This window comes from Mya arenaria, chromosome 9 (assembly GCF_026914265.1).
Source record: "Mya arenaria isolate MELC-2E11 chromosome 9, ASM2691426v1".
In the NCBI taxonomy this organism is placed as follows: Eukaryota; Metazoa; Mollusca; class Bivalvia; order Myida; family Myidae; genus Mya; species Mya arenaria.
Window position 1 is genome coordinate 69523221 of NC_069130.1, and position 21182 is coordinate 69544402.

The window sequence follows — 21182 nt, forward strand, 5'->3', positions numbered from 1 at the left end:
AACCATACGTTTAAAACATTTTATCATACATACGGATGTGAATGTTTATTGAGACAGGTAATTGAAATGCATTTTTACGCGTACATCAAGGACACCTTACGAATATATAATATTCCATGTTGGAAAATCGCTAACACACCGCATTCAAAAACACCGTCCAATCAGTATTACACAGCAAAATCTGACAGGTAAACCACATAGTACAGCGTTACAGTATTAAAAATACACTCTCAATGACAATATTAAACATTAATTACATCAACCGATATTAAAACACAATACCAGATATCAGATTTCCTACGGACTGAGGCTGTCATGCAATTCTATGGTCGTGCTTTTCGCTGTTTTTTTTTTTAAATTTTTTACAGTGCAACGCCTATAGATAGTCCGGCGTCATTAAATTAACGTATACCCTCTTCTATTATACGGAACGATAGCCCTCAACCAGATCCCTTGACATAATGGCACAAAAGACTATTTCTTCTCGCAATAATTTCTATTGAAATATTTTGCACATCTCGTGAATAATTTTAATAACTCTGGTAGCGGATGCAGTAACTATTATTATTGCATAAAATGTGTGTTTTCGGTCCGTCATCGTGGTGTGTTAAAACGCAAAATCCCGGGCGTTATCAGTAGAAAACGTGAATTATTCAGTAAGTTCACGTGCCGTTAATGACCGGCTTTTTGTTTTACATAAGCGCTTTCAGGGCTCTTATCATAACAATAGCAGCTGAGCGACCTAGTTTCTGACCGAAATTTGGTCAACGATGCCAACTTTTGCACAAAAACAAATTTCAGCATATTATACAGCTGTACAGAATTATCAACAAATTAAATAAACCGCATCTTACTTACATAGTTTCTTCTGAGTTGTCGTTTCCTGGCAAGCTGATGTGTGTTTACTAGAGAGTACTTTCTGCAGCTGTTTTGACTATTTGTTTGTTTCAAAAGCACTAAATTAAGTCTAAAACGTTCAACTCCTCCGAACATTAGTTATTTTTGTCGATTTTATTCAGAACAAACGACTTATATGGACATGATTCCATTACGTCGTATGCAATGAACAAAGAAATTTCAAAGATATTTTTCTCTGATGCTGAAGATGCTGTACATTTTATCAAGAACATGTTTGCAAAATTTTCAGGCTTTAATTAGTCAAAACAAATAATGGTTAAAGTAGGAATATCGGTAATTATTCGATTACCCAATACGTATTGTGTGTTAATAATCCCAGTAATCCAGTCAATTTCCGAAAGAACAACACTTTCCAAACGAATGAACACTACAAATGGCGTCGAAACAAAAATGCAACTGCCGAGTTATGTTGCGGACCGAATCGAGCTTAATGTAATTTTTTTTCAATGACATCACTCATGACGTTACACAAGCACCTGTTATGGAGGTTATTTTGAACTAACTGTTTTTGCATTTTCGTGACATTTAACAGCCTTTTTAAACACAAACGTTTCTCATGGTGTGTATTTTATGCAATAATAGCGATAAAACACCTTTTTTCGGTCTTTACCATCTACAAAGGCCCTTAAAATAGTTTACAACCCTCGTGCTACAAACTCGGGCTGTAAACCATTTTTGAGCCTTTGCAGATGGTAACGACCTCAAAAAGGTGTACTAACCCTATAATTGTGACATAGTATACGTATAAGGTCCTTTAAATATGTTTTGAGCAAGACATACAATCAGCCTCTATATATACGTCAATTGAAAATTACAACAGGAAAAATTAATAGGAAATAACTTGAATAAAATGTATCACAAAGGTAATGTTGGGACGTCTTCGTGTCCTTAAAAGTGGATACGTTAAACATTGTAAACGGTGTTTACCAAATAACTCATGTAAGACAAGCAGAAGGACGGTGACTGTGCTACTCATTAGCCCATTTAAGTGTCTCATACAGCACGAAACCGAAAGGGGATCTTAACATCGACTATCAGCTAGCTATATAGATCATGTCCACACGAACTGATTTTCGGTACCGCCACTAGGTCACTGACTTATCTTTCTGTGAGTGTTAAAGTATATTGTGCAAAAGTACCAAAACGACCGTAAGTAATTATTATTTTATTATTATATTTGATAGTGATCTTTTCAAATTAAAATTAAAATACAATTTTGAACGCGTTATTTTATAATGTTACGTAGAGAAATTTATTCGTTTGGCAACGACTGTGAAAAAAAAGAGTTTTATTTTTTTTACCAAGTCAATCTCGTTGGCACGATGTTGTGCGAGAGTGCGGTTTTGTTATGTGGAGGGAACCGGAGTACAGAATGAAACCCACTTGTCCGACTTATGGCCACAAACCAAAATCGAATGTGCCTTGGCCGGGAATCGAACCTGACTCGCCTTGTGGAGAGGCGAGATCGCACACAATTATGCTTACCGGATATCCGGTTAGAAATATATTTTCCATTTGCAAATATTACTAATGGCTAGTTCACTTATCAAACCATGTGAAACAGATGTCCAACAGAGCCCAATTCCTATGGGGGCTGGTTGTACTTCTCGCCAATGGTGTAAGAAGTGATTACGACTGTGTGTGTAACTACAAAGTCGAAGCTGCGGTCCAGTCTGATGTATGTATATCATTAACTCCATAATAGAAGACTTGGCGGGAATTTTCTTTCTTGTACAATGTAAACTCCCAGTCTAAAAGAACATACTTAAAGATTTGTCTGACAGGCAACCAATTATATAGCCTTATCCTAAAGGATAAATGTATTTAAAACATTTTGAAAGATCATACGATTAGCATGGAATATTTCTGCAGGCATCCACTTCCGGCCAGGCACTCGGATACATGTACGAGTTCGATTGTAAGGCGAAGGGCTACGAGTCTCCAGAACCAGATTGGCTAGTCATTCAGTTTGAACACAAGGTTCTTATCTCTTTCAATATCTTACCAAATTAAAGAATGGGTTTAAGTATTAAAGAAATACTTTACTTTTTTTTTGTGAATACGTTCATAAAATTAATTTCATGTAACAACATGTCACATTGATATGCCTTTCGAATTATAAGATATACCTTATGTTTGATTATAACTATTGCAGTTCATTCCGCAAATGAAACGATTTACAATTTTATGTGGAAGGAATTAATAAAAATGAAATTAAAGTATGAGTTTCTCAAAATATATTGTGCAATTTATTGCCAATTTCTTAAACTCAATAAATAACCTTCTTTTGTACAATGAACTTACTATCACCACCATTTGTCTCCAGTATGGCTTTATCCATAAAGACAGCAACATCCAGGTACAGACGTGTCCTGGAAATCCACCTGACTCCGACCAAGGTAACCAGGCTTTTACTTTTCAAATGGGAATTTTTAATTTGTATGTCTCGGTTTTACATTTGTCCTATGATATTTGTTCAACTGAATTGCAAATGAATAGGTAGGTGTAAGGTTATGGCTACTGGCCTGTATTTTCTATTACATTTTTTGATAAAAAAAGACCTATTGTTATGTATGTGGATGAAGTAGTTTCAAATATGAATGTGCAGTTAATATTTTTTTTCTGTAGCTTGAATAATCTTGTTCTTAATGATTAAAAAATTAATACGATAATTTCAGTTCCACTTTGCTTAATATGATGTCATAAAGGTCGGTTTTCTTTGATATTTAAGCCCACTGAAATGAAACATATGTCAGTTTATGAAGTATTGTACTTACATGTAAGCGAATGAAAGAAATACTTTTGTTTCTACTCTGCCTATCCATAAGTTCATTCTTATTTTTGTTTCGAAGTTCACCATCTCTTATTATTAATATGTCTGATTTATTTTACGTTAGTGCCAACAACCACAGTGGAGGTAACCTCTACGACGACTTCACAGCTGACAACTACATTGCCCTCAACAACAATGACAACAACACAACAACCTGTATCAACAACGACAACAACAACAACAACAGAAGCAAAAACAACAATAACAACAACACCAACACCATCACCTACTACAACAACAGCAGCAACAACAACAACAACACCATCAACAACAACCTCTACAACAACAATGAGAACAACAACAACACAATTACCTACAACTACATCAATTCTAACAACGACAACACGCACTCCAACAACTGCATCAACTGCTACTACAGCGAGGCCGACCACCACACTACAAACAACTTCAGCTCCAAGCACAACAACAAGGACACAATCAACAACAACAACAACAAGGCAAACTATAACAACCACCAAACCGATGACAATGTCGACAGCTCATGTCGCCTGTAAGATAATCGGTTCTTCGTTGGATAAAGATGAAGGATAATTATTTGTTCAGTGCATTTCCACGAAATATCTTTAAGTTTGATACATTTTAGTTTAGATTTCAAGATCATTCATATCATTAGTGCTAATACAGTAAAATATGCAGCCTTGTGAATTTATATAGACGACTGAAAGAAGATCAAATATATATTTTCCGTCAATGAATTAATTTACACTGCACTGTTAAAACACTTGAAACAACCTTAAAGCATATACAGTTAGATAATATACCCACACAAAGGGTGCTCCAGGACAAGAAAGACAAATTAAAAAAAAATCCCAGCAAAGGCTGTTATTTTCCTTGCTTTTTCCAATGATGAAATAGGCCCAGAAAAGAAAAATTACATGTTTTCATTAATTCATATCGGTTTAGTTAAACAGAGTTATTAACAGAGTTATTAAAACAAGCATAACACATAGTTTTATATTTGTTCATTTTCAGATGCGTACAACTGTTCGGCAACCCATTTTAACTACGCAGCGCATGACCACGGGACCCTTTTCACGGTTGGTAGAACATGCTACGAGATTGTTCCTGTACATCACACCTGGTCATATGCGGAATCTGACTGTAAACAGAGAGGCGGCCACCTTGCGCACATATCCGACAGTTATCACCAAACTGCCGTTTACAACGTCGTCAGGCAATATCATGGAGACGATGTTTGGATTGGTCTACATGACAAGAACCGTGAAGAACATTTCGAATGGACATCAGGTCATTTTCTACCTATAAACTCAATTCCACCGTGTTAAATGTTATCTCATTATTCGCTTTTTTATTGCCTGAGTAGCATAGCAAAACATAGTTTAAATGTCCGCTAGCGACGTCGGCCGCATCATCGTTGACAGCGTCGTTGTTCACTGCGTCACATCTTCTGCACGGTCTGGGATGTTATTACATTGTATTTTCTTTTGGTGGCAACCAATTCTTTTCTTCTTTTTGCCAAAGTAATTAACGTTATCTCTTTTTTCTAGTTACGTTTAATCATAGATTTAAACGACATTGACGCTATATTGACGCCTGGGAAGGGCTGAAACTAATGTTGTAATAACTTGTAGCCCAACCCATTTGTTCTTTTTGTTTTATTTGATTGTAAATGTACATGTAAATTGTATGCAAAATAATTCTTTATAAAAGAGCAATAAAATATGATTAAACTAAACATCTTCTGCCGGGTCTCTAGCCTATTTTTTATCCATATGTATTCAAACTTAATTGCAGTGCTAATGAGCGCAATATCTCGACATCATTTGATAACCATCCAGCTCTCACTATTTTGACGTTAGTTATGTACCTTATACTATCCAAGTGACACCGATTTTACATTGTCGCCAGTCTTGCTTCAGTATTGTGATATCCAGTTTCTATACAGCATCTGTTTTCATAGTAATGCGGTGAATACAATTTACCAAGCACATTTCCCAATATATCATGGCTGACACCAACCATGAAACGCTGTAAAAATGCGTATGTGTATGCTCTCAACCCTTTGTAACTTCTTTTTAAATACTAAAACGGTAGTTCTCAGGCAGAAAATTAATGGAAGTTCACGTCCAATTTTAACATAAGTCCACTTTTCCTTGTCAAGGTAATCTATTGTGACACATATGACTATTTTTATGTTTTAATCAAGTACTGAATCCTTTTATTCAATCTTGAATATAGTATGACAATTATATACCTTAGAATGGCCATGCACACTCGTTTCCTTTAGTCCAAACATTATATCTGAGCGGTTCTGGTTATTTCCAACCGAAGTTCCATACGCATATTCATATCTCAAACAAATAAATGTCGTGTATAAATTGTATTTTGAAAATGCATCCTTAACCGCATAAGGGTACTTTCTACTAATAAACCCCATCTGTTTTATTATTTCCCATTCAAACGGACGGCCCAGCAAGTATGCCTCATGTTCAATTCGCAGTGTTTTAGTTAGTAATACTAAACGCATATCTGCTTTAAAGAAATATTTGAAATTAAGGTGAAATCATATCAAAATCGATTATAATGTTATTCAAACCCAATTGAAATGAACTTCACATTGTGGTAAGCTTTTAAAACATATCTTCAGGAGATCCCGTTAGTTACACCAACTGGATGCCCGGGCGAAAGGACATTTTCTTCCACGCATTCGAAGACTGTGTCAGTTTAAGTCTAGGACAATATGCAGGAAGGTGGGAAGATGAAGAATGCGGGAACACCTATGGATATGTGTGCGAGTTTGGTAATATGTTGTATATCTATCATTCAAAGGACAAGTATTCGTTTTATGGAATATTTGCTAATATTATTGTAATGGATTACACTATTTACCAGCAACCAAAGGTTTGGAATACATTATTAAAAATCAAATACAAGTTATTCAATTTATTGGTAAGCTGTGATGATCTATTAAATAATGCTTGCTGTTCAACTAAATTAGAATGTCAACTTGAAGTAATATTTAAACACACGTGAAAAGAGGTTAACACACTAGTGTGAACTAGTTAGTTCAAATAGCATGCCACAAGTAAAAGAGTATTTGATGGGAGTTGTATGAAATAATGCTACGAGTACTGATGCGTTGTATGACACAAATGTAGAATACAAGATTACGTATTCCAGCACACCGGATAGGCATTTCCGGTGATTTCAGCCGTGCTGGAAAACTCCATCTGGCATCCCCCCATGCCAGATGAGTCACGCGCTGTGACGTAATACTTTCAATTTCTTTTATTAAACACTTAATGTAACCATAGTAATGAGATTTCAATAGATGAGTTCCATTAACATTAACTTTACAAAATATTCCTTAAAATCAAAACAAAATAAGCCTTAAAAGACGTGATAGCGAAGGAACTTATTGACGTATGCAGTGAATACAAATTACTGCGCGTCATGACGTCAGTATACATCATAGCACGCGCTTTTTGGTGAAATGTACAAAAACGCGCTTTCTTATGTATTTTCTTCACAAAAAATGTAATATAAGGTATGCTAGAAAAAATATCTATCATGTGTGTCCGTTCCGGATAGAAAAATCCGACCCTCGGGCACGCTGCGTAGCCGGTAACTCGGCAAGCCTCGTTACCTGGCAACGCAGGTGCCCTCGGATCGGATTTTTCGATCCGGAACGGGAACGCATGACAGATATTATCAGTATGACACAAGCCTAAGAGTTCTGAAATGCATAATATAACACAAGTTGTGTACTAGAATGCGTAGTATGGCACAGATTTACGATAACTAGATTGCGAAGTATGACACAAGTTTATTAGTACTAGATATAATATGGCACCAGATACGAGTACTATATTGTGAAATATGACACTTTCGTACTAGAACTCGATTGCATAGTACGACACAACTTTGCGAATAATAGATTGCGTAGAATGACAAAGGGATACGAGTTCTGGATTGCGTAGTATTAAACAGGTATACGAGATCTAGATTGCGAAGTATAACATAGGAATACGAGTACTATATTGCGTAGTATGACAGAGGTATACGGGTACTCAAATGCGTAGTTTGACAAAGGTATACGAATACTCGATTGCATAGTATGACACGACTTTGCGAGTATCAGATTGCGTAATAATTACAAAGGTATATGAGTAATTTCTCGAAACTTCTTAAGCTTAACAGGATTAAGTAGCTTATTTCCATTACGCAAAGTACATACTTATAATGGATTTGGATTAATGAAAAATGGTTTACTGTTATTACATATTGATTATTCCTATCGAAAGTGTAAAAAAACTCTTAAAGAAGTTAATATTATGCAAATTATTGAAATACAAAAATAGTGAGCTAAGCTTATTCTTGTTTTAAGGGACTTAAGCAGTTTCGAGAAATTGGGGCCTGGTGTTCTGGTTTAACAATGTTTGATCTGTGTGTGCTATAAAAAGTTTGCAGAAATCTAATGTACTGTTCTCTCAAAAAGGACACAGCACTGGTTTCTGCCCAGGAAACGGACTCGAGAGTGATCTTATAAGCTATCAGCTTTCGTCTCAATCGAGCTAAAATAAATTAGTATAAACCAACACATATTCGCGATTTGGATTGATCAATGTTTAAGACTAGACAATCGAAGAACTCGCAAATATGTGACATACCGATTATTTGCTTCAATGTGCGGCTATTTCTGTTAATTAATACATGAAATGTTTTCTTCTTCAATTAATTAACGTATTTCAAAAGACATCAAATCTTTTATATACGTTATATCACATTCCACACCTGAAAATTGATCATCTTGATTCTCGCATAAATAGCAGTGTCGGCTATCCTCAAGTGACGTCATCAAAGGGCAGATAATTTCAAACACGGTATAATTGAAAGGGTGTATAACACAAGTTTACGAATACTTTAATGCGAAATATGACTTAATCAGTATGTGAAATGGATTTAACGTATTTTAGAATCATGGTTTAAAATATTAAGATAAGATTATTATACTTAGCATTATATTGTTGTGTCACGGTTTTAAATGGAAAGGAGTACAATTTGTTCTTTAAACTATTTTTTCAAATAAATAACTTAATGTAACTAGAAGTATACATTAGCGTTATGTTAAACAATACAAAGCAAATAATATCATCAAACATTAAGCTCACTTAAATGTCAGTGTTACTTTAACTAGTTAAATAGCAACATGTTTGTCTCGGCTAAAGCTTTGTTAATATATCATAACTATACAAAATTACAAAAAGCTTTTCGTCTGAGAAAAGTTCCTACTAAGGCATTGGTCAGGTTATTCTAGCAGCTTTTGTTCACATGTGCATAAGAATTGATTTAATATTAAATTATTGTTTTTTCATATATATATTCTCCTCTATTTGAAATTGTTAATATATTACATCTTATATGAATGTTTTGAACATGTTGTGAAATCAGTTATTGCGGATAACATTTACTTTAGTGCGCTTACTTATGTCTAGGAATTGATAAAATAACACGACATAACAACAGCATTTAAAGTATGTTTTTTGTACAAGAGTTAGGATTCTGTTCTTACAAAATTAGACCGAAACATTCCTTCACGTTCGGCACAAAAGGCTGTCATTTAGATATGGGTAAATCTATGAACGTATTTTTGTGAAAAACTAAGTTAAGCTGTATTTAAAGTTATTTTTCAATACGGCATGCAATTTTGATTTTAATTGTTGTCTTCTATTCAAAGATAGTATGACTACTTCTAGAGGTAATTGGTTTTGTTTGCACTAAAATACAAATGAAACAGGGGCTTGTATGAAATTAAAACCAGGGGGAGGTTAACATAAAGCATTGTAGTCGTAACTTCAATGATCTTAAATCTGTATTAGCGTCAAAAATGACAATACAGGACACATTTATTTCATCAACTTCGTGTTCAATTTCACTGCTGACTTAAGATAAGTTCACACAAATATCTAGCAAAATTAATAAGATAATTTGAAATATCGACTCAAATCGACCTAGATCTTTTTTTATTGAGACGGCCCCCAGAACTTTTACCATAAATCTTCGTCTTATATTTCGATGGTATGGAAGGATTTAAGATTTTTTCGGCGAGCTGTTATGAGATGGGTTTTGATCTGGATTTATCAGAAAACTTTAATTATAGTTGTATATAAAAAAGTGGTGTTTATATACACGTTAATTTTTATTTCGATTAGTGTACATTTTAAGCGGAGAGGCACCAAAATCCAAAACTCTGTCATGCCGCCTATAAACAGATGCAACGAAATATCTCAGTACTTTATTAATATATTCAGCAACACTATTAGCAAATTAAAGAGAACTGTTGAACACTAGTTATGAAATAAATCTAAAGCCTTTAATCATATTAATTCAATACATCATGTTTCAGCGGCTGTATTGGCACCAGTGGACTCACATGCATCACCGGCACCGACAACGTCTTCCATAAAAGGTTATCTGTCATTACACAAATAGCTTAGATAAATGGATTCATGTATGCTGAGGAATTATCTAATTTATGCTTGTACGTGTTTTAAAAGACATCATTATCTACAAGTTTTTCATACTTTATCCTTGGTTTGCAATTTTATTTTTAGGAAATATAAACATGTGTCCACCAAAAGCCGTATCCTTAGCACACCGCTATGGAACACTATTAGTACAACATGACAGGAGCTGCTACGAACTGCTGCACAATAAAGTCACATGGGACCACGGAGAGGCCCTGTGTCAACAGGCAGGGGGACATTTAGCACACATTAATAACGCACAGGAGCAGAATTACATACAGTCCTTTATGATGGCATATAATCCAACGAAAGCCTTCTGGATCGGCTTACATGACAGACAAACTGAGGGAAGATTTGAATGGACTGCAGGTAATTGATTAATGTCTTCATAACAAAGGGCGTTAATCTAATTAAACATAAGGTCATCCATCATATTTGAAAGAGGTAAACTAATAAATGACATTGGTTTTTAAATTTGCTATTTATGTCTTCCTTTGCCCTTGGGTAAATATGATCCAGAGGGACAAATGTATCAACGATCTGGGATATTTTGTTTTTTGCGTTTATGTGGCAATAACAAGTGAATAATTAAATTTAAAGCCATAAGTGCGTATTAAAAATCTTTAAGTCATAGTAATAACGTTATTAAAAGGAATATCGTTGTAAAGTTCTACTAATGTTTAGATTTTTACTGATATAATTTTATGTGATATTCAAAAACCACCATACAATTCGTTTGTTTTAAGACTGTCAGAAAATCTCGATGTCTAAAAAATTGAAATTATATATTTTAAAATAAAATAAAAATAGAACATTAGAAAAGAGGATGGGACGTATTATAGTTTAACCTGTGACGTGCGGGAGGTATTTTTCGGGCGACGTCCAGTATGTTGTTGTCAAATACTTTAGAAGCATTTTGTTCAATCATCACCAAACGTCCTCAAAATGTGTATTGGCAAGTTCGATATCCAGCCATATCGATTGAGTATCTCGAAATAAATCGCACTTTAAATGTAGAAGTTACCTGAATGTGGTCTTGTTCGATCAATAATTCGGGAATCCTTTGTCCAATCATCACCAACTTAAGAAACCTTTTTCGAATGTTATTTACGTGTTCATATTTCAGGCGACCCTGTGACGTACACAAACTGGATACCTGGTCATACAGACAACTTTGTGAGTCACAACGTCGAGGATTGTGTGGCATTTGTACCATACAAAGGGGGAATCTGGGACGATATCCCCTGTGGATCACAGAGCTTCTTTGGTGGCGACGCTGGAGAGACGCATCTCTCCCTTTGTGAATATAGTACGTGTTTTACTTACACCTTCGTTCCACACCGAATGTGTAGACGGATGATTTACTCTGACATAATTATAACACCAAAACACGTTCTGAAATACCACTTGACGTCGTTTTGCATTATTGTTATATTTTTCTATGTCGTCATTTAAATTTTATGCACAGTTATTTCTATGTGTTTGATTCTTTTAGACATCGCGGCCAGTGGGGGTGTTCTAGTTGGACGCTGAAGTCAAGACATTGTTATATTCGTGTAGTTAGTTGTGAATTATACACAAATAAACACACCAGATATCCGTTTTACGTCTGATGTCTATACAAAAGCATGAAGAAAATAATGATAAAACGAATGTTTTCTTATAACATACGTATTATTAATACGGGCACATGCGTGTATAGATAACTCTATTTCCTGTCAAAAGCAAATATATGGTGAGCTTATTTTCAAGAGATGGAACCTCATAGTTCATACTGTGTGCACCATAGCCTTGTAACGCCGCAAAGCAGCATCGCCGCATAAACGTGTTTTTGTTCGTTTATGCAGTGATTTCCAACGCATAAACAGGGCGCCCACGTTAAGGCGACGCTCAACGCTTAAAGCAGGAACTGTGCCGTTTTGCCACATAAAGAGGATTACCTTAACCATTTGTTATAAAGCTAAAAATAGAGTTATATTTCAACAAAAACGATGGTGATGGCGTTGATGATGATGCTAATTATGATGATGATGGCAGTGGTGGTCGGATTGTGGTGATGATTATAGTGGTTGTGTTGATGTTGTGGATTATGATGATGATTAAGGTTAGGGCGTAGCATATTACTGCCATTTTGAAAAAAAATACGGGAAAAGTAGGCAGGCAATTGGTCAAATTTAAGGTTATAAGCTGAGCCAAAATTGAAAGTTAAAAATAAATAATTACTCCCATTGGAGTGTTCACATCTACTTTTACTTGGTTTCAATGACTAGTGCATAAAAACACAATCAATGAAAGCACGACTTCCATGATAACCCTATATCAGCCATCTGAGTCCTCTTGTTCAAGTGCCCAAAACTAATGTTGTGTTGACATTTTTGGAAACATTATACTCGTCAAAAGTTTTTCTTTCGTTGCCCGGGTAACCAGAGATATACGCTGATGACATAGACATGAATAAATTTCACAATCGCACAAGGACCAGTGGTTCTTGACAAGGAAATAATTCTTAGCTCATCTGAGCACAAAGAGCACATGTGGAGCTGTGAGAATTGTTGGATTTCTGTTGTTTGTCCGTCGTTAACAATGGACTTTTCTAGAAACGTTTGAAATTACATGGAAAGTGCGCATTGTCAATGGTACATGCTAATCGGTTTGACAAAAGGCGAGAATACATGTTATGTCATACGACGATTAACGTTTCTGATTGTCCCAAATGACAGTGTTGTGCGTTGTCGTACGATATATTCCCGCCTTTAGTCGGGCCAAGATTAATTGGTTTGGTTCACATTTAAAACCGATCTTACTTAATCTTCGTCAGAATTTACGTCTCTAAAGGTCTAGTTCAAAGCTTGGCTAGTTGGACACAAAAAAACTAAGTCCTGTCATGATGAAACTTTATCAACCACTATTGTACTAGGATGTGTTAAAATTGGGGGGGGGGGAGTTCATGCCGCGAAAGTGTGATCGATTTTGTTTATGCGGCGATGCTGTTATGCGTCGTTACATAGCCTGACAAACCGCGATCGCCAGCTTCCCTTAATTTAATTTACGTGATATTGAAACAACGTGGCGCGAAATCGTTCTCAAAAAATTTCAAAGTATGCTGTATTAAAAATGTTGTCGATCTAAAATCACATATGTATATATATAAATATAGTTATTATCAGGCATAAGACTACTATGTTTGTCCTAATTTCATCGATCGGTTTTTCATGAACATCGAAAATCGTTGTTGTTGAAGTATTTCTTTATTTTCAGTGATAAATTGTAGTTGCCTTACATATTCGTATAAGGCCACACCGAATTGATAACTTGTTCATCGTATTTTTTTCCAAAAAATAATGGGGCGAGCGAGCGAAATAATAATAAAAATATTTGTTTTGCATTTAGCAAAAAAGAGGAGCGAGCAAAGAGCGAACATATATATATATATAGTCATTTAACTCACTTTTCCTCACATTTTATTCACAACAATGATATTGTAAACAGTGAAAGAATGATACCACTAAAAGATAATTCTATAGAAATATTAGTTTTGAGATCAAGCAAATGTATTTCTTTAATCTATTTCATAAATGAGAGAACTCAAAACCACAGTTTTCCAGTTTTTAAAACCATTTTGAAAATACCCTATGCATGGCTAAGTTAAAGCATGGACACAAGCGCCAATGGTCACAGCCACCTGCCTGCCCAATGGCATATCCAAATCTATTAACTAGGTTTTCAACTTTTCCTTAGGAAAACATAGTTAAAAATAATTCTCTATTAAAATACATTGTCATATCTCATGCCATGGAAATGACAAGACAAGGTGACTTGAAAAATAACTCACAAAATCAATATAGGCATTTGCAATCAGATATAAACTACAGCTATCACTCTTGCTTTGACTACACGATTGGCCTTGGTAGCCATTTAAGTTCTGGAAGAGAATTTACAAAAAACTACACCTTATTGTAAACAATTTCAGATGGAAATATGTCACAGAAAATTCCAGCCAGCGCCAGATTGATTTTAGGCTTTCTCAGAACTTAACGCCTATCTTTTTTAAACTTGCAGATTTTCCTTGATATTTTAGATATCTTGTTCAAATTAAGACAAGTAATAGAAAACATAAACATATATACAAAAGACACTTTTACTTCTTTTGTACTGCAAATACTGATTGTGTCTATTTTCATATATAGCAAAAAATATTTCAAGAAAATACAAGAATATGCAATATTTTTTCATAGACAAAAATCAGCATAAATATTTAACGCTTGAATGATTTCTATATATAGTTTAGATATACGCATGAACATCTAAATACTCTACAAATATTTATTCCCAACACAAAGAGTGATTAATACCTTTTTCCAATCACACAGTCTGACGCCATTTTTTTATCCTTTTTGACTAATATTTACAAAATATACACAATCCGGCTTGTTTGATGTTTTTGTGTGAATGGTAAAACTCATGGGATTGCATGAAGCACATATGAATGTCAGTCAGGTTAATGTTTAGCGCCATCCTACTGTCCAGTGATGGCTTGAGGATTACTGTTGGATTTAAGTATGTGTGCATAAATCATTAAATGTATTTTTTTTTTGAAGGAAACAAATAATACAAAAAATAAATAATATTTGCTATATTAACAGCAAAACAACAAAGAAGTTAAAATACACACCAGAAGTTTTTACCTGGACAGGTGTAGTAGGTATAGATGACCGATTGGAAACTGTCTTTTCACTGTAACGGTCATCCGAATTCCCGTCAAACATGTCCGAACCAAATTTAAACTTTGGATACTCACTGTCATTCACGATAAAATTCAGCACTTCTTGCCCAATATATATACTTTTACTTTTAGCGGGAGCCAAATTAAAGCAAACACATTCGTTCAAAATTTAATCAAACTTTAAATGGTGGTAGAATTGTCATTTGTTGACGTAATTTTCAAGAATCAGGAAGTGTTTTGCCAATTTAGTCTCGATCATCTAGACGCTTGTATCCGGGTCTATATCGTTCATTGACTCTAATTAGAGCGGCTGCATGATTGAGCCGGTGCTTTGATAATTGTTACGATCGAACAACGCGGTTATAAGGGAAAAGGCTACATTCTACTAAACAAATTAGCGCTCGTAAAAAAATAAAAAATATTTGTTTTGCTTTTCTGAAGAAATAGGTGCGGGAAATCCGATGAACAAGTTATTTATTTGGTGTTGCCTAAGCATTATGTACGATGCTAGCCACCAGTTGTTGTCATTACTGTACGTGTTTGCAAGAAAAACGAATGAGGGTGATCAATTTGCTTTCATGTGTTAAAATATCATTTTTTTCAGCGCAGTACAGTTGCCGAATTTATTGAGTTAGTCAAGCAAAATGAATAACAGGCTTGGTGTTGTTGTTAATGCCTCTTTACATGCAAGGGCCATGCATGAACATAACTATATAACTCACTTAATATGCCCCAATATTTCATGAACATTAAGCGGTTGTTTTCCTCGGAGGCCTTGTAAAGGAATGAATAAAAATCCAGCGTATCGGTCCGTATGTCGTGGTATTGTTTTGATGAACGTGGTCCTTGTAAACAGCCATACATCCAGTATGTTGATAATGTAACGAAAATACATATGTGGGTATGGCTGCGAGTCATCATGTTCATTTAAACACCGCTACTTCGAAGTGGTCAGACCAAGAAAAAAGAAATGACAGCATTCATGAATAATTGGTAACGTAAAATATATAATCATGCAAACGGAATGTTTGCAGTATGTTACCTATATGTTTTTTTGGATGAGCGTTCTGAGTACATGATTAATTATTGTTTAATAACATGACTAATTTATTATACTTCTTATTAACACAAAGTAATGCTATAAGAAATGTCAGCACGTGTATGCATTCCAAACATAGCACCGTTTGAATAAAAAGTGTTTAAAAAGCACAGAAAGACACTTTATTTCAGTATCGTTCGATGTATTTTGAAAGAATAATGTAATGTCTCGCTACACTTTAATATCCCGCTTATGTGCTTGCGTTGGTGGTTTTCAGTTTGTTTATACATGTAGTTGACCTCGAGTCCGGCCCCTTTTGGCGAGTGCTCCGATAAGATTGTTATTCAGAATAGGTGATTGGGGCATAGTGCACAGACAGAGTGTTACCATAATAAGAGCTACTCTGGTTCTCAAACGTGCACCAGTGTTTAGCATTTTTGCTCGTGACCCCCATTTAACTTCCCTCCCGGAAGACGATAAGTAATTATAGTGGTGCGGTGCGGAATCGAACCGGTGACCCCTGAATATTGAGAGTTAAGTGCGTTACCACTAGACCATGGGGTCTTGACTGTGTAAACCTACCATCATATACAAAATATACCGTTAAAAAATAAATCATGATATGATAACTATGTTTGCTACATACGCGTGTTCAATGTCATTCTTTAACAAGCGCTAGATGTGCTACATGTGTAATAACTATATGTTCACCTTATGTTGTCAGCGCTATTCAGATCTCAGTTTTGAATTCGAAACAATGGGCGCTCAACAGAAATACAAATCGGTGTCGTCATCTTGACTTCGGAATGGCGATACATTCCAAATACTGTAATTCGGCTTATTGTAGGAAATAACGATTGTTTGTTTAAAACAATTAAATTTATCTTGACCGGATATGTGAAGCGCACTAGAATACACAGATAATAGCTAATCCTTTTGTGATATTGGGAGCTGACGAAAGTCGACTTTCCCCATTAGAAAACCATTTCGTTTAATGTTTAAATAAAGTATACGAGACTGATTAGGGATCGCTTGCCATTACCGTCATTGACACGACTATGTTCCGCGGGTGGCTGAGACAGCTAATAAGCGCCAGCCGCAATCAAATTTCGAAACACAACCTAAAGAAGAAATTCGAAGATTTTTAAAGGGTGGTATGAAATATGGACCAGATATTGGCAAAGCTAATACATATTATGCATATTTCTTTTTACCTTTTATCGAGAAATATGTTTAACTGATTGAAAGTATTTTTTTGCATTGATTGGGTAGAGCGGACTTTCGTATCTTCAACATAACAAATAACTGAAAGCGTTCATTTCAAACAGACGAGTGTGGCTTATCAGGGTATTGTTTTAAAAAAATGTCTAAATTTGAAACGTTTATCGGGCTGTATTCAGTTTTTTTTAGGCGACGGGCGGGGCAATGTAACAAATGAGTTTGAAACAGGGGCTCATGGGGACGGCCTGGGAAGTTTCGGGGTCGTGGACGCGCGAGTAGGGCTGCGCTACGGCTAGGTCGAGAGTGAGAGAAGGGGGCGTATTTGGCAAACACAATAACTACAAGGATGATCAAGGTTAATGACGAATCAAGCGTGGCAATACGCACAGGCTTAACGATGATATTGTCTATAATTATAATCAAACATATAATTTTAAAATCAAAGCAAAATTGTTAAAGCTAAATATAGACGTGCTGCCTCGTGGCCAGTCGTATTCATTTAAGAGTTTTATATACTTGCGCGTTGCCAAAATATCATATTGATACCATTGATGCAATCTGTAGTTCCATAGTAGGCAAAATAATTTTGTAAAGATCACAACGTGACTTTGATCGTACGTATATGTGTTTTTTTGCAGATCATGCTTCAGTTAATAGAATACAATTTAAGGCAATTCTCAGTGAATATGGTGAGTTTAACGTTTACTCGCTCCTTTTTGAGATACTATGGCTGCAACAGCTTAGTCAATAAAGTAATCATGGGAGAAGAAAAGTTTGTTGCTCGAACCCACAGCCGCTGGAATGCTAGATCGGTACCATATTTAATTCAGCTAATTGTTTTGCTGGTATTCATACTCCTCCCTTGATAACCCGTTACAATTTATCAAATGCAGGCACCGTAACCTTTTATAACAGACAAGTAAGCCTTGGTGGAAACCACATCTGGTCCGGGGGTCGAACTCATAACCGCTGTGAGATAGGACGGTTCTAACCTGGCGGCAGCTTTTTACCCCTATCCACAATACAGCTGTTCATTTCCATTTAATGTTATTTCTATGAAGTCTGCTTTTCTGTGAGCGAATTTCGCAATTAAGAATATTTCTCCTTTATAAAACCCCCCAGCAGGTTTAGAAATTCCGTGACTACTACGGAGATAAAACAATGCATTCAGGAGATAAACAACGGATAGTCGTTAAGGACACGGGCTGGCTTGGCAAATTACCGAAACAACAAACCTCATACCGTCAACCATATTTTCCCATTTAAGAGGACATAGGGCAACTATGCGACGAGTTGCTTGATTACTGGGGTCAACGATTCATCAGTGAGATACGCAGGCAAGATGGGAACGATTAACCTCCTAATACGCTTAAAAATATAGTGAGTGAGATACAGCGGTATCTCAGTGAAACTTGTATGAAGGATACGTTACTGTTAAAATTAATATTTTTAAATGTGTTAAATTATAAAGAAAGATACGAATTTCATTGGATTTCGTTTTGCCTCGAACCTCACATGACGGAACCCCATGCGCATGATAAAGGGATTAACTTGAATCATTTCGACCTAGTCACTATGAAGGATGAGATTCCTTTGTGAAAGACGGATGTCTCTGACACGGAAAAGGCTACAAACATGAGCAAGGCCGTGTTCTTTTATAATGGAAATCTGTTTGGATTTCGAGGTTTCCAAGAACACTTGAATAGTACAGCTCAATACCTTGAGATGAATTTTGACAGTCAAAATACATATAAAGACATAGAGTTTACACCTGGACTCAGAAGACATTCTCAAGGTGGACTGAAATCCCGAATGTTGATCTCATAACATGCTCCACTAAGAACAGACTGAAAGCAGATATTCTATTTTTTTGCTGTATGAGCTTTACCTTTTTATTCCATGCATACCGGTGAAAGAGTGAAAAATATTAGTGATTGATAACTTGATCATTTCACTATGGCTCGAGTGAAATGATAACCCTTGCTCATTTCACTCTGTACAGACAACTTGGGATTATTTTTTCCATCTTTTATACTATAAGGTTTGCTCCCCTTGACTTGGAAAAAATACATGTATGTCACAAGTACATGTTTGTTGTCGTCTGTAGTGCAATAATATATACATTGACCGAATCGTATCGAATTGTCAAAATCAAATTATGCAATAGTTTAAAAAAACAACAACATTTTTTGGCGATTGATTATAAATATTAAAAAAGAACAAGCTTACCAATTTATGTGCGAACTATTTCATGGAACATACTGTTACAATTAACCCGCTTGGTAGGTATCGGTTGAATATTTACTCGGCCACATGTGCTAGTAATAGAGTTGATAGATCATTTCTTCCTAAAAACTCTAACCGCGTACATGTATGCACAAGCATTTCGAATTCGACCAATTTCCAGTTTACATTCATCAGTTCAACAATTCATTATTCTTTTTAAAAACATTGAAAGTCTGCGCTGCATCCCTCTCAAAAGCATCTTCGGGCACATCCTCGACCTTTCCTCTGGGGTCGTCGTAAACACACGGGAACGTGCCATTCAACTTTAATATGGATACGCCACTCGTGAAGATATTTTTTTTCTGTGACCACTCGTGAAATAAAATACGATCTTACACTGAATTCAACAAATATCCTCTATCTCTTATCCCCAGAGTTGGATCGTTCTATTGAAATACTCTAGAAACCTGCGATGAGGATGGGAAACCCAAAGTTTGGCAGTGTGATAATTACACAAAACAACACCAAAGGCATGCTCAAGCGTTCTTCAAGGAAGCCGGTTTAACAAAAGAACATAAGATAACTAATCATTCGGCTCGTTTCACCCTGTGAACAACATTGTATAATAATAACTATAATACTATAATTCTTTACAAAGTCAGTGAAGCATTGGGACTGGCAATAAAAAAGACCAGGAACTTCAGTCATTTGGAAGAAACGAAGCCTAAAAAAGTCGAGCCAGTCGTCAAAAATGTAAATGAAATGGTAATAAGAATGTCAACACTTACGAGTTGTTTGTCCACGTGCTGCGGTCTGTGCAGAGGTTACGTCTAATAAAGCCTGACGGGAAGTAAATGATAATGGACATTGGAATGTAATTCACGTGGATATGTTTTCATTTTTTGTTTTAGCTTTTATTCATAAGTATGACGACAAGTATTTTTTAAAATGTGATTCATTAAATACTTTATTGTGTTATTCCTGTTCTTAAAGTACTTTGATAAAGAGTACGTCATTTAACTTTTGAATATTTTTCTTGGTAAACAAGTCTGTGTTTTGAGGAAAAGCATCCGGCCATTGTGATACCCTTATCCGTGTCGGTGACGTCACCAAACTAGCTTTGGCTCATAAATTCAACTTGGTACACTTGTTGCTAGAGACAATACACACATGCCTAGCATCAAAATTTAACAATACACTTATGGTAGGGAAAACACAATGCTTATTTCTACATCGACCACCTTACGTTAATGAAAATGCAGCGTGAAAAATGACTACCTTATGTATAATTAACCGCGGAGACAAAGATGTATTAAATTACGGTAAATAATACAGTAAGAAAAGAGTAACTAAATGGGTCAAATGCCTTAATGAATTCATAACGCTTGCGCGAGCGCATCAAAATGACGCACTTCAAATTAAACCACTCCTTTGACCATCAGTCAAAAGCAGTTTGCGCATGTGCACACATCAAATGAGGTGGGAAAATAGACTGAGTGAAATTGACTTTATAAAACCAATAGTGGTGCATTCGTTAGAATCGATCTGCGTAAACTTAATGAACAGAAAAATTGAAAAATACTCGATTGTCATTGGCCCACAAAAATGCCAATTATACTTAAAGGATAGTCATCATGCTCGTTGAAGAACTTTCAAATGTTTTTCTCAATTTTAGATATCTAAACCCTTGCGCTTACAGTTTCGAAGTCAGCC

General features: G+C 35.6%; 1 protein-coding gene across 1 annotated transcript; it reads left to right on the forward strand.

The window, feature by feature from the left end:
* Window positions 1-2013: 2013 nt before the first annotated feature.
* LOC128245493 (aggrecan core protein-like) lies at window positions 2014-11859 on the forward strand. Its single transcript, XM_052963677.1, has 11 exons — window positions 2014-2067; window positions 2483-2596; window positions 2791-2898; window positions 3245-3317; window positions 3816-4262; window positions 4745-5020; window positions 6381-6533; window positions 10140-10202; window positions 10348-10629; window positions 11387-11569; window positions 11756-11859. Exons 2-11 carry the CDS (start codon window positions 2483-2485, stop codon window positions 11791-11793), a joined length of 1737 nt encoding a protein of 578 aa, XP_052819637.1. The 5' UTR covers window positions 2014-2067; the 3' UTR covers window positions 11794-11859.
* The last annotated feature ends 9323 nt before the right edge of the window (window positions 11860-21182 follow it).

What these genes read in the sequence shown, in the direction of transcription:
- LOC128245493 (XM_052963677.1), top strand. Translation starts at nt 2,483, where the DNA reads ATGTCCAACAGAGCCCAATTCCTATGGGGGCTGGTTGTACTTCTCGCC. An exon ending in TCATTCAGTTTGAACACAAG is followed by an intron (nt 2,899 to 3,244) that starts GTTCTTATCTCT and finishes ATTTGTCTCCAG; the next exon opens with TATGGCTTTATCCATAAAGA. An exon ending in TCTCTCCCTTTGTGAATATA is followed by an intron (nt 11,570 to 11,755) that starts GTACGTGTTTTA and finishes TGATTCTTTTAG; the next exon opens with ACATCGCGGCCAGTGGGGGT.